Source organism: Acipenser ruthenus, chromosome 11, assembly GCF_902713425.1.
Source record: "Acipenser ruthenus chromosome 11, fAciRut3.2 maternal haplotype, whole genome shotgun sequence".
NCBI lineage: Eukaryota > Metazoa > Chordata > Actinopteri > Acipenseriformes > Acipenseridae > Acipenser > Acipenser ruthenus.
This window is the reverse complement of record NC_081199.1, coordinates 41105202-41125672: the sequence shown is the minus strand read 5'-3', so window position 1 is coordinate 41125672 and position 20471 is coordinate 41105202. Positions and strand designations below refer to the sequence as shown.

Here is a 20471-nt window from a genome sequence, read left to right as displayed (position 1 = left end):
GTTGAAGTTAACTGTTGATTATACTTAGAAAATGTAGAAAGCTAATTGTAACATACCATTTGTTTTTTTTTATATCTCCACTTTCCAAATTAAAGAAACTTGAAAAAAAGTTTCTATCTTTGATGCTTTCAAGTAAACCTTTTCTTACCTAGCAGTGTTGGTGATTCTGTCCACCTCTGCTTAACAACTCTGGTCACTGATGACAACAGCTGCTGTCGGATACTTGGAAGGTCACGAAAGTCAGAGATATATAAAGCGTAGCTTGGATCATATGAAATTGTTTGCAGCTCAAGAGTATCTGCATTACTTGTTCCAATGCCAAAAGGTACCACTCTGAGTCTTTTTAAAGTGGATGCTGGACCCCTAATATCATCCCTGGACCTTCCACCAGTCAGCAGAATTAATATCTGTGGAACACCCTCAAGACGTCTGCTGCCAGAAGAAGCAATAAAGACATTGTCCATAACAAACTGGAGAGCTGCTCCAGTGTTGAGGGGTCTTCCACCTTTATGTCTCAGGCCTCTGATGGCATTCAGGACATCATCCTTGACTGAATATGCACTCAGGTAAAAAGTTGCTGCTGCATCGTTACTGTACTGGACCACAGCAACTCGGTCTTTGTTTTCTTCCACATCAAGGTTCTCCACTATTCTTTCAACAAATTTACGGATTGCTGGGAATCCATTCCTATTGTCATCAGAACCATCGAGCAGAAACACTACGTCCATTTTGCTGGTTTCAGTTTCAACTATAAAGTATATTAAAATATGTCAATGAGAGTACAGTAACTTAAAGAAAACCCAGGATACGCTTGTACATGAGTAGGCTTATCATCTCAAAGGATTTATCCTGGTAAAACACTTTAAATAATTAATTAATTAAAAATACTGTTGAAGTATTAGGTAAGTCAAGAAAATTCACACTCTTAGAGATCTTAATACACTTAAACCAATGATGCATTACAAGGTTTTTGCAATTTCCAAACCTGGAAAATATTATACTGGAATTTAAATATTATCATGTATTTTTTCTCTGGTTATTTTTCTTCTTCTATATGAAGACTTTGACCCTACAATCTAAATCCTTACCTACAACTGTTGGTGATTCTGATCTTCTGTGTTGAGAAATTCTTGTCACAAGTTGTTGCTGAATGTTTGGAAGGTCACCAAAATCAGGGACAGATAAAGCATAACTAGGATTGTGTGTAATATTTTGTAGCTCAAGAATATTGGCATTCTTTGTTCCAATGCAATATGTCACAACACCAATTCTTTTTAGAGCCGATGCTGGACCCCTAACAGCATCTCTCGACCTTCCTCCAGCTAGTAGAATTAAAATCTGTTGAACACCCTCAAGACGTCTGCTACCAGCAGAAGGAGTAAAGACATTGTTCTTAATGAACTGGAGAGCTGCTCCAGTATAGTAGGGCCTTCCACCTTTATGTTTTAGGCTTCTTATTGCACCGAGTACACTTTCCTTGGTTTTGTAAGTATTCAAGTAGAAATTTGCTTCTGCATCATTGCTGTACTGGACCACAGCAACTCGATCTTTGTTTTCCTCCACATCAAGGTTCTGTACTACACTTTCAACAAATTCACGGATTGCTGGGAATCTATTTCTAGCATCATCAGAACCATCAAGTAGAAACACAACGTCCCTCCTCACTGTGTCAGTTTCAACTAGGGCACATATTAAAGATACATATAAAAAAACAAAAATCATACTTAGGTCTTGGTATGTGTGTGTGTGTGTCTGTGTGTGTGTGTATATATATATATATATATATATATATATATATATATATATATATATATATATATATATATATATATAGTGTCTATATGATGAGAGTGTGCATGTACAAAATAAAACAAATTTCTGAGAGGAAAGTAATTAAACTACTAGAAGTGAATGCATGAAGCATTTACTTCTACATTAAGCAAAGCAGTGCAAAACATAAAATGTAAGAAATTTAAGAACATTTCCATCTGTTTCTTTTATAAATTGAAACTAAAGAGTACCTATTTTTCCAACCATCTATTGCAAAAAATATATAACATTTGAAGAACCTTAAGTACATTGTATATTACATGTCCAGTATTTAATAGTCATGAGAACAAAAAGCTAAACTTTAGCAGATACAGTAGCAGTACACTTATCCTTACCTAAGACTGTTGGTGATTCTGGCATTCTCTGTCGGGTAACTTTTGTCACAGATGATAAAAGCTGCTGCTGAATGTTTGGAAGTTCATCAAAATCAGTGACAGACAAAGCAGAGCTAGGATTGTATGAAATTGTTTGCAACTCAAGAGTATCTGCATTCCTCATTCCAACAACAAAAGACACAACTCCAAGCTCTTTCAGAGCACTGGCTGGACTTCTAACATCATCTCTGGACCTTGCACCAGTCAGCAGAATTAAAACCTGTGGAACACCTTCAAGACGTCTGCTACCAGAAGAAGCAGTAATGACATTGTCCTTAATAAACTGGAGAGCTGCTCCAGTGTTGAGGGGTCTTCCACCTTTATGTGTCAGGCCTCTGATGGTATTAAGGACATCATCCTTGGTTGAATATGTATTCAGGTAGAAAGCTGCTGCTGCATCATTACTGTACTGCACCACAGCGACTTGATCTTTGTTTTCCTGCACATCCATGTTCTCCACTACTCTTCGAACAAACTCGCGGATTGCTGGAAATCCATTTCTAGTGGCATCAGAACCATCAAGCAGAAACACAACATCTCTTTGGGCAGTTCCTGATTCAACTATTAAGTATATTAAAACAGGTGTTTTTTACAAGACAGATATATAAGTATAACTAGTATAATTTATTAGTAGTAGTATTAGTAGTAGTAGTATTAATAATAATAATAATAATAATACTAATGCTACTATTACGACTACTACTACAAATAATAATAATAGTAATAATAATAATAATAATAATAATAATAATCATAATAATCTTACTTTTAATTATTTTAAGTCTATATGAAAGTGTACAGCTATGATAAAATACAATGTTTTATCAAAAGTAGTAAATGTCAAGTGTTAGTAAGAGATTGCAGTCACAACCATTTACTGTATATTACAATGAAATACAGTAGCGTCAACCAACTGTAGAATTTTGCTTTCAAAAACTAAACTATAATTTTTCTAGAAATGAAACTTGATGCTGGTACAGCGGTACAGAACCACAGAAAAATGCAAATTCTACTACAGATAAAGGATCTAATTCTTTTCGTAATTCTTTACTTATTAACTTTGAAGTATTCCAGACCTTCAATATCTACCCAGTTCATTAAAGCACACATCCTTACCTAAGACTGTTGGTGGTTCTCTTGGTTGAGTAACTCTTTTCACAGATAATAAAAGCTGCTGCTGGATGTTTAAAAGGTCACCAAAACCAGTGACAAACAAAGCGTAACTAGGGTCGTAAGAGATTGCTTGTAATTCGAGAGTATCTGCGTTTCTTGTTCCAATACCAAAAGGAACAATCCCAAGCCCTTTTACAGCAGTTACTGGACCCCTTACATCATCTCTGGACCTTCCACCAGTCAGCAGAATTAAAATCTGGGGCACACCCTCAAGACGTCTGCTACCAGAAGAAGCAGTAAAGACATTGTCCACAACAAACTGGAGAGCTGCCCCAGTGTTGAGGGGTCTTCCACCTTTATGTGTCAGGCCTCTGATGGTATTAAGGACATCTTCCTTGGTTGAATATGTATTCAGGTAGAAAGCTGCTGCTGCATCATTACTGTACTGCACCACAGCGACTTGATCTTTGTTTTCCTGCACATCCATGTTCTCCACTACTCTTCGAACAAAATCACGGATTGCTGGGAATCCATTTCTAGTGTCATCAGACCCATCAAGCAGAAACACAACATCCCTTTGGGCAGAATCTCTTTCAACTATAAATAACATTAAAACAAATGTTAATCAGATCTATTTAGGAAATGTATCCAGCAGGCAAACAAAATAAATATATACAATACATCACACATCCATTAAATATATACAATAAATCACATATCCATTATACAATAAATCACATGTCCATTTCAAAGTGTGCATCAGAGATAAAACAGCTTCAAGATTCATTGCTGCCTTTTAAAAAAAATGCTATAAATCTCAGAATATTAATGCATACATGCACATTTTACCACAGCCCAAGAAAGGTTGTAAATACTAGTCAAGTTTACTGTTTAATGTACTCATGGAGATGTACATGATTTAAAAAATCAAACAAGAGTAGCATCCTGTCAAATACATGTGCCAATGGTGATTTAGTTAACATATACACTTTATAATAGCACGTTTGGATATCATATTTCACAGTGTAAATATAACCAGTTGACTCTGTTTTGAAAAATCTTGATATTTTCACATTGCCTTACCTATGACTGTTGGGGTCTCTGGCCTTCCCTGTCGAGCAACTCTTGCAACAGAGGATAAAAGTTGCTGTTGGATGGTATCAAGATCATCAAAGTCAGGAACAGACAAAGCATAACTAGGATTATATGAAATTGCTTGTAGCTCAAGAATATCTGCATTTCTTGTTCCAATACCAAAGGGCACAACCCCAAGCCCTTTTAGAGCAGTTGCTGAAGCTCCAACATCATCTCTGGACCTTCCACCAGTCAGCAGAATTAAAACCTGGGGCACACCCTCAAGACGTCTGCTACCAGAAGAAGCAGTAAAGACATTGTCCATAATAAACTGGAGAGCTGCCCCAGTGTTGAGGGGTCTTCCACCTTTATGTGTCAGGCCTCTGATGGTATTAAGGACATCATCCTTGGTTGAATATGTATTCAGGTAGAAATATGCTTGTGGATCATTACTGTACTGGACCACAGCAACTCGATCTCTGTTTGCTTCCACATCAAGGTTCTCCACTACTCTTTGAACAAATAATTGGATTGCTGGGAATCCATTTCTAGTGTCATCAGAACCATCGAGCAGAAACACAACATCCCTTCTCACAGCATCAGTTTCAACTAGGATAGATATTAAATAAACCGGTTAATACAACTGAATAACATTCATGGGGATATCATATTTAGCAATTGCGCTGAGTAACAATGAAACACTTGCAATATAATACATTAAAAAATGTACTCTATGGTTCACCCTAATAATATACACTTTCAACAATGCAGGACATAGTATTACAAGGGCGCTACCACTACAGAAAGTGTCGATAAGTTGCATGTTGTCGTGCACATTTTTTAATATACTGTGTATCCGTTTTTGACTTTATCAATAATACAAGTACTGTTTTCGAAGTACAAGCTGTAAGAATCCCAACATCAGTTATATGCTAGACTATGTAAACACTTACAATACAAGATCATAGGTACACTTACACTATAATACATTGAATAATAGCCAAAGGCAGTAGTCTGTGCATTTAACTCAGATTTTTATCATAAACAATAATAGATTGTTAGCCAAATATACATTGTCGGTGAGTACAGTAATTCGCCAAAGTATTGTGAGTCTGGTGAGGGCAAATGTAAATTAGCTGCCTACCGCTTAACAGGAATTCACCTTTGCAGAATGAATCAGCACAACTATAAATAGCAGCAGAAACAAAGCGTTGTACTGGACCTATTTTTTATCTGGTTAATCGATATTGTAGATGTCATGCCTATTTCAGAAACACCCAAACAATTAGCAGCTGAATAGCGTATTTCTGAAAGAAAGCGTTCTCACATTCTAGAAAAGCAAAGCAGGAACGCAAAGCATTTCATTTTGAATATCAGACAAAAAAGATGAAATATTTTTGTGATGATATAAACTGAATTAAGGCCCAGTGGGTTATCCTTTACCCATTCATGTCATATGTGTCAAGGAGACCATCTATAATTTAAATCTACGACTGTCATGTTGCCAAGCATGGTGTTATATAGGCCTTCACCTATAGTTCTATGAACATCCTCACTTTTAGCTCTGGTATAGTGGACACCATAAAAACATCCAAACAAGGTCAACAAAGAATACAGAAGTATGACACATTACAGGACCGTAAAGAACAATCATCTAAAATCACAGGTTTAAGAAGCAATGACAAAGAGTTTGGTAGTCACACTTACTGCTCCAGAAAGAAGCACAAGATCTCAACAACAGAACCAGCAGTTAGAGAAGCTAACAAGAACTACGAAGCTGACAAAGGTGTAGAAGTTGTTCAGATGAAGAAAATATGAAGTACAATGATGTAAAATCATTGGCTCAAGAAAGAGCAACAACAGAGATTGGTCGTCACAAGCATTCCCCTGAGGACTTGTGAACCAAGTGATGGTGAAAATCGCATAACTGATAGAACCAACCAAGTAGGAAAGTCTAAACTACATTGCAAGACAAATCCACACTCAAGAGCTCTTTAGAAGAACAAAATAATAAATGTGATTTATTTTTTTGTTGATGGTAGCAGAGTTGTGTGGATCTCAGCAAGGTTGCACATTTGCACTTTCACAGCCGGTGTGTCAGTGTGTGCCTTAAAAACCATGCAGGTTTCCTTACCCACAACAGTTGGAGGTTTGATTTCCATTTTTGATTTAAGAAAGGACAAAATCTGTGGCTGCACAGATAAAAGTTCACCATAGATAGGGAGATTAAAAACCAAAGTAGGTGCATGAGCAATAGTCAGCAGTTCGTTTTCTTCTGCATTTTTCATTCCAATACCAAAAGGAATAACCCCAAGTCCCTTTACTGCAGTTGATGGACTGCTAACATCATCTCTGGACCTTCCACATGTGAGAACAATTAAAATCTGGGGAACACCATCAAGGCGTCTGCTACCCGAAGAAGCAGTGAAGACATTGTCTTTAACGAACTGGAGTGCTGCACCAGTGTTGAGGGGTCTTCCACCTTTATGTCTCAGGCCTCTTACTGCATTAACAATATCTTTCTTGGTTTTGTATGTATTAAGAAAGAAATGCGCAGCTGGTTCATTACTGTACTGAATAACAGCAACGCGCACTTTGTCCTCTTCAACATCAAGGTTTTCCACCGTTCTTCGAATAAATTCGCGGATTGCTGGCAATCCATTCCTAGCATCATTCGAACCATCAAGCAGAAATACGACATCCTTTTTGATGCCTTCAACTAGGACAATTAATAGACAAAAGTGAGGCCGAAATATGAAACATCTTTCAGATAAAGTTATCAGGTGCTAAATAATAATGTTTTGGGTTTTTTGTATCTACTAGAGCAATATTATAATATTACAACTTAGGAAATATGTGCAACTGAGTACGATTCAACAATACAAACTTATAAGAAACATAATATGCTTCAACAAAGAATGTAGCAGATCCTATTCCCAAAGAATGGCAACAGGATCACTGTACATCTCATCTCATGGGGAATAATAAATTAAGTCAGGAGCATTTAATTTAAGTTTTAAGGCAGAGTGTCAGGTTTGTATACTGTCTCAAGTGAAAAATGCCAAAGTGCACCTAAGAAACAACTTCTATTAAAGAAGATCCAGAGACTCTCTCTCTGCTGCTCAGTATATATTTGAGAGGGGTCAGGAAGCATAGCCATAATTGTATCTCTTAATATACTGTACTTTACCACATACATTTCATTTTAAGTGAGGACAAAAAAAAAAGCAACAGTGTATAAAAGAACATGATATGAAAGCCGACAGTAAGGTTACGGTTTCCAGAGCCGTGTTCAACATCAGTAAACAATGATTTGATATCATTGACTCAAGGAAGAGGAGAAGAGATTGGAAGTCATATGTTGACGCAGATTTCATGGGAACACATTGCATTTACAGACTCTACTGGAGAACAGAAGATACAAGGGAAAAGCCAAACTGTGTAGCCAAAATAATGCAAGCTTAAAACCAGGTGTAATGAACACAATAAATAATCCATTTCTGTTTTTGTTCATTGCAGCATGATTTCCGGATAAAAGCAAGATTGCACAAATCAACAATAGCTGCAAGATCAAGCCTCAGCAAACCAAGCTATGCAGTGAGATTAATCTAGGTTTAAAATTGGTATGTTGTGTCACATACTTCACTTCTGTAAAAGTCATGTTAGATTTCTTACCTATAAGCGTTGGAGTTTCAGGCTGTATACTTTCACTTTTAGATATGCTTTTAACTGAGGACAGCAGCTGTTGCTGGATAGTTTGCAGGTCACTAAATCCAGGGATTGGGTAAATAAAATCAGAGGTGAAAGAAATTGTTTGCAGCTCCCTAGTATCTGCATTTCTTGTTCCAATACTAAAAGGCACAACCCCAAGCCCTTTTAGAGCAGTTGCTGAAGCCCCAACATCATCTCTGGACCTTCCACCAGTCAGCAGAATTAAAACCTGGGGCACACCCTCAAGACGTCTGCTACCAGAAGAAGCAGTAAAGACATTGTCCATAACAAACTGGAGAGCTGCCCCAGTGTTGAGGGGTCTTCCACCTTTATGTGTCAGGCCTCGGATTGTATTAAGGACATCATCCTTGGTTGAGTATGTATTCAGGTAGAAATTTGCTTCTGGGTCATTACTGTACTGCACCACAGCAACTTGATCTTTGTTTTCCTGCACATCCATGTTCTCCACTACTCTTTGAACAAAATCACGGATTGCTGGGAATCCATTTCTAGTGTCATCAGAACCATCAAGCAGAAACACAACATCTCTTTTGATGGCTTCAGTAACAACTATGATGTGTAATAAATAAAAGCAGGTCAGGATAACATCATTTACAACATAAAAATCTTAAAGATACACAGTAGTTACATTACTAAGTTTCTTTTTGTTACTACTGTTGAAAACAATCATAATTTCGATGATTACCTTTGGATGAAAGGTTTAACAAGAAAAGCCACCCCTTTTCTGAAAAGAAGAAAACATTTGTGCAACCAGTAAAATAAAATGAAGCTTACCTGTTGGGATTAAGTTTCCAATAGATGTCTTGGTCAGAGTGATCACATGGTTTTCAAGTTGCTGCTGGACTGAGGTAAGCTGGCTGAAGTCACTGATGGTAAATGCGAAAGAAGGATTGTGTGCAATTTCTCTTATCTCTCTGGTGTCAGCGTTCTTGACTCCAATGGTGAAAGGCACAACCCCAGCTGACTTTAGGGCTCTTGCTGGCTCTTGGACACTGTCTTCCGACCTTCTTGCAGACACAGCAATGAGGAACTGTGGGACATTTTCTGAAATTCTGCTTCCGTAAGTGGGTGTAAAGATAGTGTCTTTTAGGAAACTAAGTGCTGCACCGGTGTTTAAGGATGTTCCGCCTGTAAGTGAGAGGCCACTGACAGCGTTTAGGACCTGTTCTTTGGTTGTGAAGGAGTTCAGGTAGAAACTGGGAGATGCACTGTCACTGTACTGGACCACAGAAATGCGCACCTTGTCGATTCCAACGTTAAGCGTTTGGATTACTTGTGAAATGAAGTCACGGATATAGGAAAAATCCCCTCCTACATCGTCAGAGCCGTCAATCAGGAATACAACATCTTTTTTGACACCTTCAAAGGAGAAAAGACAGTTAAGACGTTGTCTGCTTTTCTTCTTTATTAAACTAAATGGGTTAGATTTGGGGTTTAGTGCATTTCAACTGAATAAAGATTGTTAACAAGTCAGACAGAAATGGATATACAGTCAGACAGAAAGCACTGGAAGTCATTTTACATATTGGCATTAGCAAGATTCAGGGGGTTCACTATAAGAAATGCTGTAAACCCACTTAAAAGTGCACTCTTAAGCACACAGCATTGACATGATAAATAAGTTTCCTTTTCACATGGGAAACAAAAAAAAAAAAAATCACCTTCGTCTATAACCACAGTCGTCTCAACTTCACCCACCACTGTCTGCAAAGGATTCATCAGCTCTCCCACAATGCCTGTCAGATCAGTAAAGGCGCTTGTGTAGTAAGCAAGAGAAGGGGCAAAGGCAATTGGCTGCAGAAATTCTTGGTCTGCACGGCCCACTCCGACAGCAAATGTCACAACACCTGCACTGGCTACTTTATCAGCGATTCTTCTGACCTCGTCCTGAGATATGCCTGCTGTTATAAGCACTAAGGCTTGTGCTACACCATCAGCACTCCGTGACCCCGCTTCTCTCGTGAAGTGGTTGGCAAGGGCGTACTCCAGAGCAGCACCAGTGTTTAAGCCCGCTCCACCTTTAAGCCTGAGCTGAGCTATGTTGGCTAACACTTGATCCTTGGTGGTGTGGGTCCTTAAATAAAACTCTGTGCGCTGATCACCGCTGTACTGCAACAGGCCAATTCTAACTTTATCCGGTTCAACATTGAGGTTATTCACGACATTTGTGATGAAGTCACGCACATAAGGGAAATTAGCGTTTCCAACATTGCTTGATCCATCAACGACGAAAACAATGTCCCGCACGACTCTTGGAATAGTCTGTGTTGTTGTTATTATAACTGTGAAGGGAAATTACACAGCAGGAATCAGTAAAACCATAATCATAGCAGCTGAATTACAACCATGCTCTGTTACCTGGAATGCTCTACAAACATAAAATAAATGTTGACTTTCTACTCAATCTGTGTTTTAGTAACTGTTTTCTATTATACATTTGTGAAGCTTACTCTAAGGCAGTCACTAACTAATAGAGGTTGGCACGGTCATTTGTGGGAGCACATTAAGGAAGTGTGCCAGTGCTTCCTCATTTGGATGAAATATTTCCTTGGCAGAATTTGCAAATTCAGTTTTCTCCTGCTTTGGTAAAGAAATTCCACACAACGCTCCTTTGCTTGATGCCATGTTAACAGCAACAACAACAGCGGAATATGGCCAATAGATGTGCAAAGAATCCTGCAGCATGAAGCGCATTTAACATGAATAACTGTAACTATTATTATTATTATTATTATTATTATTATTATTATTATTATTATGATTTTGATGTTTTCATTACTGATAAAGGTTAAACAAGTCAACAGATCTGAAGGAACTAAATGTATGTGTACTATATAGCATTTCAATATGTATCATGCACTTAAAACATTAATATATGTGGGGGTGGGGGGGGGGGGGGGTTGTACCCGGGTATTTTTCACAACGGGTACCCGGTGCCGGATTTTCTACCCGTGCCGACCTCTACTAACTAACTATATGCACATTTAAATTGTTAACACTTCTTAAAAATGGCATGCGTTTGTAAATGCTGATCTTCAATTTGCTTTTATATTGTGATTGCAACAGTTTTTGTCATGTATAGTACGAAAGATTGTGTGTGTGGCTGCTGTCCCTCAGGACACCCTTGCAAACGAGACGGTGCTTAAACCTTGTATATATATAGGTGAGAAAAAGCTTTCAATTAATAAAATAGTACTCCTTTATAAGATTCTTTAAAAACAATACATAGGGTAATATTTTTTGGCGGTAGAAATCTAGCATTATCGTGTTTTACCCTTAAATCAGAACACCTAATGATGTGTTGTTCAAAAAAGCTGTGTTCTATTCTTAAAACACTCCCCCAAAACAAAAAGTGAATAGAACTGAGTCCATAATCTCTAACTTTAAACAAAAGCAAGAAATATGTACATAAAAACTGCACTGTACCTTCTGTTGGCTCCTCCATGATAATCACTCCAGACAGAGTAGTCAGTGGGGCAATAATTGTCTGTGGAGTCTTAAACAGCCCACGGAAATCCTTTACCATGAAGGCCAACTTCTCGTCAAACGCTATCTGTGAAAGCTCTTTAATGTCAGCGTTCCTGGCCCCAGCAGCCAAAGTTAAGATGCCACTGCGTTTCATCTCTTCAGCTGGCTGGATGATAGAATCGCTGGACTTTTTGGCAGTGAACAGGATCATAAGTTGGGGCACATTCTGCTGTATTCTGCTCCCTTTAGACGGGATAAACATGTTGGTTCTGACAAAGTCCAGGGCAGCTCCTGTATTTGCTACTTGTGAGCCTCCTTTTATTTTCAGCTTCTTTACAGCAGCCGCTGCCAATTCTTTTGTTGCATGGCTGTTCAGATCGAACTCAATTCTAACGTCACTGGTGTACTGGGCCACAGCGACTTGAACCTGGTCAGGTCCAATTGGAAGTTTGTTGATAAAGTCCACTATAAAGTTACGAATGGCAGTAAAAGGGGCATTACCCATAATCTGGGACCCATCTATAAGGAAGACAATGTCCCTCCTGCTGACTTGAGAAACTGAAAAGGAAAATATAAATACGCATATGTGAATACATGCAGTATACTGTACAGACAGCGGCTATGGTATCAGGTTTTAAATACGCTCGCTAATGTAAAGAAGCACTTAAATAACTTCTAACCTTAGTTAAAAGAGGCACTGGCAACTGGTTTCCTTTCCAAATGTCCATATTTTAGCTGCCAAATTTGTTATAATTGCCTTTTAATCTCTGATGGGCATAGTGACACCTATTAGGATGTAAAAATGAGTAACGGGCAAGGATAATACCCGTTATAAAATGACCAAGACTAGAGGGAGCATTCTCAGTGGCTATAAATACCAGAACAGCCTGGAACTTTTAGAACCACTCTACCTGATTCACTTTGGTAGGGGTTGGGTAGAGAGGGTGTTCCATTTTAGAAAGGGCAATATCAGACGCCAGGCTTTTTAGTTATGGTCCAAAATCTGCACGCCTTAATGGCACTTGGCTTCGCCTCGTGTTGAACAACACCCACAGGGGTGTGGATATTGGACCATGCTGGAACAACCTGTCGTATATTATTGCTTTCTTGTTCATTTTCACATTCACATTCATGACTTTCCAGTGGAAAGGAATATACCATATACTATATAATAACATATAACTTTGTGGTATTATTAATAGTGAAGCCTAAGCACCACAATTATCAAAACATTTCAGCAAGCGCTCTTCTTGGCTCTGATCCCTAGATGCATTGGGAGTTTGACTTCCTGAGGCCTGTTTAAGGACTAGCCGTTTCAGCAGTTTGCTCCTGTATGATTCTTGGATTGTAGTTGTACTGGATTTAAGTGATTGCTATTGAAAATTGACATTTTGGGTTGTGCTTCAGTCTATGGTATAGTGCAGAATTGTTTGTTGTATTGTACAGACATCTTCTACTCAGTTTTGAACTTTGAAAACCACAGAATGATTCTGTTTCAAGAACTAAGTGTTGCTGCTAATAATCCTTGCAGATGCTGATGCAAGTATGTGTTATATCTGACAGAAAAGTCTTAACTTTTGTCAGTACTGTATGCATAGCATTTAAATTGAATGCAAGGTTTGTGAAGAAACTTGAAACTTGTTTTTCTTGGCTTCAGAAAAGTAAATGAAATACTACTAATTGCTATCCTCAATTCTAACAAACACTGGTATATCATTGAATTCTAACACTATAAGGAACCCATGGACTTCCTCATAAATGTATCTCCCATACCTAGTAAGAAAAGTGTTTTGGCTTTCTGAAGACATTTTTTTAAAAACATTACTTTTGTCTTTGAACAGTAGGTTTCATACTGTATTTCTTTCAGACTGATGCACACAAAAAGCTGTAACCTGTTCTGTTTTGTAGTCAGTTTTAGTGTAACACTTACCTTTACAATGTACCAATTCCAGTGACTAATCCCTGGGATAAAGCCCACAGTCAGTACTATGTACTAAAGTAAATCCACAGAGCAGATCGAACACAGATCTTAACAGGTGTGGAGCTACTGGTGTCTAATGATTTAAGCAAAATGTTAAAAAGTAGTTGTCAATATGCCTAATTATTGTGTTGCAGTAGTTTTTTTCAGTTCTTGGCAAATAATTGATCTACAAAACATCTCCTTACCCATATATTGATTTAAATAGCCAAGATAATGAACTCATAATTGACTACATGTATTGAGATTGTATTGGCTAGCCAAGAATATATCTGATGAATGAACTGTGCAACATATATCAACTATTATCCAGCAACAGAATGCTTTACATTATACACTATACATTTTCCTAATATTGATATTCCTTTCTGTTTAATATGCCATTATAGCTGTATGCTTCTCTATTCTGCTTAACATCCTATTGCAGCTGTGTGATTCTCGTTGTTTCAGCTGAGATCATTATTTGTCATGTTTACTGTACAAACTACTATAATACAAATTGCTTCTCAAAAACACTCCTTAAGTGATTTTTATCTTTGTGTTTCTCAAGAGAATATCAATGGCACAGATTATTATTTCTCTACAGATCCTGAACCTGAATTTACAACCCTGAGCTACATTAACACAAATAAGCTTTGTGATACCTTTGGAAATTATAATTGTTGATTATTGGAAACAAGGATCACGAAACAAAGCATTTTTTTCTGACAATAAAGACTCAATAAAGACATAAAGATTATCTTTGGCTAGAAGATAACCAGTTACATGACACCTGTCCTAAAGAGTGACTTTAGAAGTACTGGGCACCATTCTTGAACCTTTAACAAACACTATTGACACTAAAGCACTTAGACTTCCCCACCCTAAAATTGGAGTGTCATGTGAAACAAGAAGAAAACAAATAAACAGTCTGGAAAGATTGCTTGGATTTGAAACCCTGTTTGGTTATTCCAAACAGGATGGGTGGGTTAAAGTTTCACAAATGGCCCTTTTTATCAGTCCCCAGTCTGTTAGTTACATACCTTCTGTGAATATGGTTGAGGGCTGAATGACAATGGTTCGCTGGGCCACCCCATTAATTAAGGGCAGTAACTGATCTTGCAGGTCATCAATGTCATCGAAATTTGCAGCTGCAAACACAAAGCTGGGATTCGTGGCAATCTGCTCAAGCTCCGAGGTGTCTGCAATCCCAGCCCCAATGCCAAAAGTATAAATGCTAGCTTGATTTAGAGCAAACTGCCCCTCTCTGATATCGTCGCTGGATTGCCCAGCGCTGATAACCACTAAAGTTTGGGGCACCCCATCCTCTCCTCTGCTGCCTGCGCCTGCTGTGAAGAGGTTTTGAGCCACTGACTCCAGAGCAGCCCCAATATTAGCCTCCGCGCCGCCTTTGAAGCTAAGTCCCTTCACGGCATCCATAACCTCAGTTTTGGTGCTGTAGCTACTTAAATAGAACTCAATGTTGGGATCATCGCTATACTGAACAACAGCAACTCTCATTGCATCATCTCCCACATCGAGGTTATCAATGAAATTTAGAACAAAATCACGGATGATTGGGAAGTTGGCAGCTCCAACGTTATCTGATCCGTCAATTAAGAATATAAGGTCAGCCGACTCTTGTGCTTTAGGGGGAGAAAAAAAAACAGAAAAACAAATGCGATATGTGAAAGCGTTAAAAATGAAGGACCCCATGCAGCCAAGTAAACAGCAAGAAACACAGTGAATCATAAAACATGTTTAAATGAAGCTCTTTGTTCTGCATTTTGTTTGACTCGAGTTGTGGAAAATTACAGCAACTTGATTATTCTTTGGTCAAACCAGTAATAAAAAAAAGAGATTTGCTTGGCTGTGAAATGCTTGGCACACTTTCATATCACATGGGATTATTATGCATTATTCATGTTTTATATATATATATATATATATATATATATATATATATATATATATATATATATATATATATATATATATAAAAAAACATGAATAATGCATTCAATGTTACCACATAGCTCCTAACAAACGCAGCAGTCACATTTATACAATGTCCTGCTTTAGTGCCGTAGATTTGACAAGCTCAGCTTTTAAACACAGCAGTATCTACTAGGTGGCCATGGTTTTTGGAGTTTACATAATATAAATTATTGTGTTTACCACACAAAAAGTGACACAGGTGTGAATTACAATGTTTTAAAAAAAAAAGAAAAATGGAAGTTGGTATGGTCAGGACCAATATTATTAACTTTTTCCAACCTCTGAAATTCAACATAATGCAGACTCATGTTAAAAAAATCAAATTACCAGTCATGACTCAACTGTCCAACCTTGTTAGCCAAAGAAATGTAGAACTGTGCTGCTCACCGTAGGATACATTGGCTTTCTTTATGTTTGTGAATGCACGAAAACACGAATATGGGCTAGTATGCTAAAACTGAGAGCTACAATGCCACTGTGATAACCTACTGTAAGCGAAGTATGACTGAGATTTAAAGAAAGATGCTGGCTGTGATTCTCGAGGAAGACATATCCAGAACATGGATGGGTATGATAATAATAAGACAGTGGGGTTTGGGGTAACCTCCACAGTTACAATTCAGAACTAGAGCATTTTAAAGTCTACTCTCTCTTTGTCACAGACCAAGGTTGGACTGAATTGTTCATCACTGTATAAAATTCAATATGCACAATTTATATACACAAATACAGTATGAAGTAAGCTGGTGGTCAAACACAAGATGCAAAACATTTACACAAATGAGCTGCCGTCGGTGGTTAACAGTAGACTGTTAATAGCTTTGATATTATGAGAAGAAGAAAGAGTTATTAGGTGGGGTTGTTTTCCCTAGTTATTCCTCAGACCAAGGAGACAGAGAATATGACTTGCACTTTTTCAGTACTGCCATGTTACCCGGGACCTAGTGTGATGTGAGGGCAGTTTAAATGAAAAATGTAATTCCCCCAAGAATATTAAATAACCTGATCTGTGTTGCACAACTGCTGAGCTAGCAAAAAGAGGAGTATTGAGATGGCAAACGACAGCCTTTCTCTCTCTCTCTCTCTCTCTCTCTCTCTCTCTCTCTCTCTCTCTCTCTCTCTCTATATATATATATATATATATATATATACATATATATAGGCACACACTATATATGATGCCTATTTTACTGTAATATTAACTGTATGCAATTGAAAATAAATTATCTCCCGATTTCAGGAGCTATACAATTTTAAGCTGTTATTTTGCATAATTGCGTGTGATTTCATTTAGTTGAGTAGATTTCAAATTTTCATTTCAGTTTTTCTAAATTCCTTTAAAGACAAAGGGGTTGATGACAAAATTACATTTTGAGTTTTCAAAATGTAAGTGCACCATTCTCTAATCAATCAACTATAACTTAAAGGCTCGATGCTCACTCATTAATAATGGGTCTGCAATAAAAAGCAAATGCAATACAACTGAATCTATGGGCAGGGGGGAGGGAAGGGGGTCCTAGCACAGGATCGCACATTTGAAGTGAACACAAATTTAAGCTTGAATTAAACTCATGCATAAATATGGCCAGTAAACATTACAAAAAACACAGTGAGGTTAATGACAGCACAAATGACATGGAAATGGATAACTACTGCTCCAGTTATTGTGTTTTGGAGTTAATTGACTTTAATTAGTATGATAATGCTACAGCACTGACAGCTAACCTTTACCTGTAACATCTTTTATTTCTCCTTGCGCTTCAGCCAGTGCAGGGGAAGCTGCGGCTGGATGGAGATTGGTGACTAAATCTCCTACTATACTGTGCAGGGCAGTAAAATTGTCTACGTTGTACATGTGAGTCTCTAGAGGCTTGCTGGCTATCTCTTTCAGCTCCCATTCCACGGCATGCTGCACTCCCACAGCAAACATGTTCTGAGGACTGATGATCGTGGTATAACATCATCTTGGGAACGCCCGTCCGTCAGAACTACAATGATCTGCGGGACGCCTTCGCTGGCCCGGCCGCCAGCCGCCTCAGTCAGGTGGGTCTTAATCAGGTACTCCAGCCCCAGGCCCGTTCTTGCGCCGCCCCCCCTTCCCCCCGATATGACATACTCTGTATGTGGAAAAGTATGTCCTGCTTATTGGTGTATGTGTATAATTGGAACTCTGTTTTGGGCGAGCCACTGTACTGGACGATGGCGAAATTAAATTAATTGTCCCCCTTGTTTAAAGCCTTTACCACATCGTACAGAAATTCCCTCACGTATTGGAAATTTTCCTTTCCAATGCTCCAAGACGAGTCCACTAGAAAGATTATATCTGCTGCAATGCCGTGTCGGACATCTTTAAGAGAGAAAACCAGATGAGGACTTTCCCCAACGGAAGCCGAAAAATAAAACGCAATTCCAGATTCGGAATTAGAGGGAGCTCAAAGATTTTAAAGGAACCATTACTGCCTGCGATTCCCAGGTCAATTCAGACTGTTATACTACACCTTTGGGCTCTGTTCCACATGATTCCCTATTCTTTATCATCTAAGTAGACACCAAATTTGGCACATACTGCACCTCTCCTAATGGGATATCTGCATTTGTCATCTACTCCACTTCACACCTTCTGTTCCACTGCAGACCCTGAGCTCTGATACTTTTCCAGCTTGGATTCCCAAGACATCCTCGGTTCCACCAAAGACCTTGGGGTCTATTTTAATAATCTAAAGAGTGTCGGTTGGATCTAAAGACTTTAACTTTATATTCAATGCCACTCCCTTAAGAACATCACTAAATACAATAAAAACAGGTCCGTCGTGGACATGATTGGGAGCGTTATTTAGATCAGAAGCTTTTTAGAATAAAAGAGATCCTCCCACCTCAAGCTCCATTGCTGACCTGGTTTCACTTCCTGTCTGCCTGAGCCCACTTCTTTTGTAATGGTCACATTAAAAGCTGCCCTGAATCTCTGCCCTGAATCTCTGGCCCTCCTCCCCTCCAACCCGGACACACACACACACAAAATATTGTTCTTTTGACACTACGTCACCCCTGCTAACAGCTCTATTTATTTGTTTTATCAAATAGCTATGAAAGACCTATAATATAGTAAAGACTTATCCTAAGGGTACTGTAAATATTTTCCAGCAGATCAAATGGTTCTATACATCTCTGCTTCAGGTTGAATCAGAGCCAGGCTACTTCATTACATTTGAGATCTTTGCTTAACCAAGCTTTTGTTATCCTTTACGTTCTTCGTTTACTATTATTCTCCACTAATGTATTGATTTAACCTGCAGCAGAATGTGCTATAATGATGCAAAAATAAAATTAAGATGTACAGGTTTACATTAATGTTTGCTTTAACGTATAACAGAAAATCCTGTATATACTTGAAATTGGGGAATAATGGTATGTTTTATGTTATTTAAGAACTAATAACAACAGATTATATCCACTGTCCTGGATAGATGTCTGTTTGCCCTTAAAAATAAAAATACGTTAACGCAAGGTACCTGATGAAAAAATCAACCATTCAAGAAAACTGGATACCATGATTAAAATCTCCAAAAATAGAATGAGATGATCTTACCGGCCTGCGCTTCGGTGGTGGAGTGAAAGCCTGAGAGTATTAGGCCCAAGAGGGCGCACAATGGCAAGTATCGATGTTTCCGCATTTTGTATCAAATCACCAGGTATTAGTGACCTACGAATAAAAAATTTAAAAAAAGGGTTAATTTAAATGTACGTTCACTTCCGTCATTAAACAGATACTGCAAATACTGTATTCAGAAAGTACAGAACACACTGCTTTAAAATGACTCCTAAACAGATTTATAACTACTGTACTATCCTAGCATGCACACAGTGTCATAGCGGATGTCATTCAAATATCACTGCTTCTGCATTCTCTGTACCACATCCATACCAATGGCAGCTTCGATATGGGAGCTGTCCTGTAAATATATTTATAATGGTTTGAATAATGGACCACAGTCATTCCATGGCAACATCTCAATCCCTTTTCATTGTGGTTCAGGGCCAGGTTATTTTTATTTTATTATTAAATTAAATATATTTAGTATACAGTATTTGCCTGGGATTGGCACCATCCATGCTGGCAACCCCATTTTGGAAAAACAACCACTCCAGATGTGAAATTATTTACCTTTGGCAGCGCTCTCACTTTCCCTTTTTTCTAATTATTTTATTATTGCTAAGGGTTGCCTGGATACAAAGATTTACTTCATTCCTAGATTATACCAGGGTGGCTAAGTGTTAGTCATGTTTTCCTGTGTTAGCTTTAGAGACTGAAAGGGAAAAACTTTTCTCTGCATTACTTGTACTGCATTAGTCACCTGCTGCACTACACCCAGCTGTTTGTGTACACTGCACCTCCAAATAATGTAAACTGGTTTCATAAAATCCAATATAGTACTTAGAAACCAATCAATAAACATGTTTAAGGAATGATTCAATACAGGGGTCCTCAAACTGGGAGGAACAACCACATCACATCACTTATTTCTGCTCAGTCAATTGCAGTGAAGAGTTGTGTTTTAAAAAGTCTGTCTGATGTTAATGTTAAAAATAAGTATTTCCATGATATATTATATACAAAAATGATGATGTGGGAACATAAGCGGGTTTGCTTCAGTAGAGCAAAGCTGATTACTAAAGGCCATTTTCCCTTTAGGAATATATTTCTCTAAAAGGGTTTTTAGTTTGCATGCTCTACCTATTATTTTGTTCTTTTTGACCAACTGAGCAAGGTGGAATTTCTGTATAAAAATGGCCAATTGGGGTGGAGTAATGTTTCCACCCTGAACGAGTGAGTATCTCAAGAAACCGCTGAGCTTAGGCTTGTCTTAGCATTAAATTGATTACAGGCATCTGGCAGGCAAGGAAGTACCTGGACTTCCTGTTTGCAT

General features: G+C 38.1%; 1 protein-coding gene across 1 annotated transcript in view; it reads right to left on the bottom strand.

The window, feature by feature from the left end:
* The window catches only part of col6a3 (collagen, type VI, alpha 3), a 104923-nt gene that overhangs the window by 78627 nt on the left and 5825 nt on the right, over positions 1–20471 (bottom strand). The window contains 9 exon segments of the mRNA XM_059033997.1: positions 2166–2765; positions 3321–3914; positions 4401–5000; positions 8067–8672; positions 8898–9482; positions 9785–10405; positions 11550–12149; positions 14592–15194; positions 19133–19246. Of these exon segments, the coding sequence (XP_058889980.1) occupies positions 2166–2765; positions 3321–3914; positions 4401–5000; positions 8067–8672; positions 8898–9482; positions 9785–10405; positions 11550–12149; positions 14592–15194; positions 19133–19217 (4894 nt within the window). The 5' untranslated portion in view covers positions 19218–19246.